Source organism: Priapulus caudatus, unplaced genomic scaffold, assembly GCF_000485595.1.
Source record: "Priapulus caudatus unplaced genomic scaffold, Priapulus_caudatus-5.0.1 Scaffold33, whole genome shotgun sequence".
In the NCBI taxonomy this organism is placed as follows: Eukaryota; Metazoa; Priapulida; class Priapulimorpha; order Priapulimorphida; family Priapulidae; genus Priapulus; species Priapulus caudatus.
Window position 1 is genome coordinate 637,176 of NW_014577094.1, and position 4,271 is coordinate 641,446.

At 39.8% G+C, this 4,271-nt stretch overlaps 1 protein-coding gene across 1 annotated transcript in view; it reads right to left on the reverse strand.

Annotated features, from left to right (window-relative positions):
- Positions 1 to 52: 52 nt before the first annotated feature.
- Positions 53 to 4,271, reverse strand: part of LOC106816744 (tudor domain-containing protein 7-like) — a 46,805-nt gene continuing 42,586 nt past the window's right edge. The window contains exons 23-26 of the mRNA XM_014821370.1: positions 1,672 to 1,770; positions 1,228 to 1,299; positions 726 to 839; positions 53 to 190 (exon numbers count right to left, since the gene is read on the reverse strand). Coding sequence (XP_014676856.1) covers positions 53 to 190; positions 726 to 839; positions 1,228 to 1,299; positions 1,672 to 1,770 — 423 coding nt within the window. The remainder of the gene's footprint in view (positions 191 to 725; positions 840 to 1,227; positions 1,300 to 1,671; positions 1,771 to 4,271) is intronic.

The following is a 4,271-nucleotide window of genomic DNA, read 5'->3' on the forward strand; positions in this document are numbered from 1 at the left end:
CATCATCATCATCATAATCATCATCATCATCATCATCATCATCATTTATCATTTAAAAATGACCGCACTTACCAACAAGCCTGGCTCGGACCGCCATGGGGGGCAGCAAACTGAACTGTGGCCAGAGTGGCTGCAAATCTTCAACATCAGCTACATTGTACTCACCCCAGTCAATGAAATATAATGACACCTGCAAATAGAAAAATGCTTAAAAACACAAACCTAGTAAAGCAGAAATAACCCTATCCCTGAAATTCTCTATGTAAGTCTCTCTCACTGCCTCGATCCCTCCCTCGCTGACTTCCCTTCTCTCATGATTTTGCTCTTGTTCATTACCTTTCCCTCCCCCCGCTCTCTATTGCACTTTCCTTTTTACGCTCTAATCCTCTCTTCCACCTTCCCTTTCCTCTCCTTCCGCCCTCCTTTTCCTGTAAAGTTCCACGTAACATCCTTGTTTTGAGTGACTGTTATCATAAGCATATATATACTGTGTGTACTAAGTATTATACAAAAAGAGTACATCTATATTACATGCTGTAATGCATAAAAGTTTATTATCACAGATGCATTGATTTATGATATATTATATGGCATAAGCCAAAAGGTTATTAGATTTAGACAGCATGAAACCATAAAGTGATTTAACAGATGAACACAAACAAAGCATGATAGCTGTGAAGATAAAAAGAACACTGTACGAACTGAGCAATCACTAAAATTCATACACTTTTGTTTCCTGGGAGTTGCTTCAAAACTTTCACCCTGTAGAAGTTGCCATCCTCGTGACTGACCACATAAAGCCGATCTTCATGAACATCCTCCACTTGATATTTGTTACTCTAAATGTAAAGCAGCATATTAAAATTATTAAATCTTATCACATGATATACATTTAGGTCCGAGTTTTTTTTTCACTAAATATGCATACAAAACGTACTGAATGCATGCATACGCATACATCATAGGCCTATAGAATAAATAATCTGTTGAACATTATCAAGCAGTTCACTGGTGATTATGGTTCCATTATTATGAATCAAGCCATTTGCACTAAACGCAAAATATCATACGTACAGGCCGGTAAGTTTTAGCTTGAGCTACTACTCCTAATTAATGGGTTTAATTGGCTATAAAAATAGAGTGGATGGATGTAAAGGACTACGGTTCAAAAGGTTTTACCTAATAATAAACCTTGGCTCATGTATTGTGAATATGTGAATAAGTTACCTCCTGGCTGTAGAAAGAGTGCATGTCCGCAAGTAATCTCTCAATGTCATCGCCCCACTTCCAGGGTTGAACCTGTGCAGATATGCATTATATTCATTATAAAATTCGCTATAGTTTAAACCAATTTGGGCAACAGTATAAAATACCTATGTCATGTTGCTCTAGTAATAAGTGGTGGGCACAATGTATAGATGCATATTCTCAGAGACACGTCGGTTTATGTCATAGTATGACATAAGGCAGAAGGGTTACCGGTATTAGACTTACACAACATAAAACAGCAAAGTGGTTTTACATATGAACACAAGCAAAAGTACTACAACTGTAGGGGTAAGCGAAAGGTCTGTATGAACAACGCACTCATGAAAATAATGTCATGTTTCTCTAGTAAGTGGCTAAAATATAATTTACAATGCTAATTATAAATGTTAAATCATTACTTACAATAAATTGGCTAGGATTGTTGATATTTGGCACGTGGATCTCAAAGTATTCACCGATGTGAGGAATTTCAAGCTTTGGCAGATCTGACATCATTTTCCACTTCACAATTTAAAAAAACAAAAACGATCAGCTGTGTGCACAGATATACAGATGTACACACCCCGGGGGGGGGGGCACTCCATATATATTGCATCAAGAGCTAATAATACTAATACTAGGTATTATTAGCTCTTGATTGCATGGTAGGTAAGTGCCGTGGGAAAGACCCCCCTTTTTCACCCTAAACTTCCGTTCCAGTGCATCGCATATTTAAGAATATCTCATTCCAGAGCATCACAAGGTTACATTTTCGAACATAGCCAGTTCCAGAGCATCCCACATTCAACAAACATTAGTTCCAGAGACCCCCATTTTCAGGTCTGAGTTAGTTCCAGAGCCCCTCATTTTTCACTTAACTTAATTAAAAAAACATTGCCGGCTCCATCATGACGGGCATTAGCCGTGCTAGGAAAGATAATGGGAGATAAGGGCATAGGCGATGCCCCCGAAAGTCACCTCCACCCTGCACCTGCACCGAAAGTCACCTGCACCCGAAAATCATTCATAAAATTATGGCGGAAAAACCGAACTCTCACGAAGCAACGCTTAGCCGCCCGCGTGAAGGATGGGGACAGAAGTGGATTCGAGGCGGCGTTTGGCATGTGGGAGGGGAGGTTTAGGAGCCGATATCTCCGCCTAGGAGTATCGTATTGACAAGCGGTTGGTCTTGTTTTAGAGAGCAAAGAATTCTGCTTAATGCAATACCATGAAATTATTCTAGACTCGCAGGCAAAGTAGAATAATGTTGTCGTGAAATAGCACTATTCCCCCGTTTTTCCGTTGTACACTCTAGGTATTATTAGCTCTTGATATTATATGTTTAGTGCCCCATACAAAAAGAATACAATATTTTAAAATGACTAAGTAATACATGTAATAACTTCTTATCAAATATCAAACTAAAGCAATTATATTCCAAATTTAATGGAATTTTTTTGGCAAGAAAATATGAAGTACTTATCAATAACGAATGTACTTACCATGCTTATATACACACTTAACTAGCTACGGATCACAGGCTCTTTCTAAATAAAGAAACATATCCTGTAGTTTTAACTGAGTTTCAAGGAGACTGCTATATCTGGTCTATAACAGTCGCAGTGATATGTTTTAAACTTGAAAAAAGACCTGCTTGCTAATGGAATGTTGCAGTACTGTGCTCTTGCTCCCAAAAGACAAAGATATTTGCATAATAGTGAACTCAACACGACTAGAATCTGTTAGAAGAACAGTAGGAAATCCTCCGCATCACCGATTGATGCAGGACCACTCTGTTCTCCGCTAGTGCGCCACAGCATGTCCAGTCCCGACTAGCTGTTGATGTATGTAGACATCGTAGGCAGGGTTGGCAGTGTCGATTAGCTGAACACCAATAGAGGGCACCTCATCAGCAGCAAGTGCGTCATGCTCATAGATCTGTGACACAAGCGACTTCTCCAACACCAGATCGGAGAAGAGCGCCACTGCCGTAGCTGTCCAGGACTTTCCATTGATGGGCTGCACACCTACACAGAGTGACAGAAAGTATGACTGCCAAGTGACACAAGCGGTGCTGCGCACCAACCTGATTACGTTAGATGAATGGTTTTGCAAATAATTTCTGGTCATAGGAACGATAGTGCAGTTGTTCGTAAATCTTAAATGAAGGTACTTAATTGTAACAGGTGCCACATAGGACGCAAAAAAATTCCAACACAAACACAACGTAGTTTACAGGGTTACTGTACTACACTCATCTTTAGTATCAATAACCACTAATTAATGCTGATTTTATAATAGGAAGCGATTAGCATCCACATACACGCCGCACTGTAAACACTGCTAAAACGTTGGCAAGTGAGATGACTGGTGTGGGAACTGGTTTTGCTGCATCTGCGAACCAATTGTTCACTGTCTAATCTTGCCACGCTATATCTGCTGAATGTTGGCTTGATGATGTCTAGTTATGGATACAAGCATACATTTCCTTGAATAAGTCATAGGAAGGAATCTGGGCTCTCTACAGAAATAACTATATGCCACGATATTCACTGTTACCATATTCTGCAATGGCGTGGGAACGTTGTTTAATGTGTTATTCATCGCTAACGTCTTCTTAGCCATTTTTATGGTAATAGCCTAACCAATCTGTCGCTTGATTTGAAAATTGTGGAGACTATTACAGTATTACTACCAAAGATGCTGATGGTGACGTATGTCGAGTGTAATTTCAAATACGTTGCTCCATATGGCTCTATAATGGCTCCATATATAAGGCACTGCACGGGGTCCTCCCAGCAGATTTTGACATATAATATGAGTTTGATACGGGTTATAAAGTGCTGTCTGTGGAGTGATGAGAACTTTCTCTGGATTTAATATCGAGTGACGTCGAATTTCCTTCCGTTTCCACGTGTAAATTTTGACTTCGCGTGAGCCACACTAGTAATGTGTTCTGCATTACGACACTAATTTCACAGAAAGCATTAACAAGAGCCGCAGAGCGGCTGAGCTCATCTGGG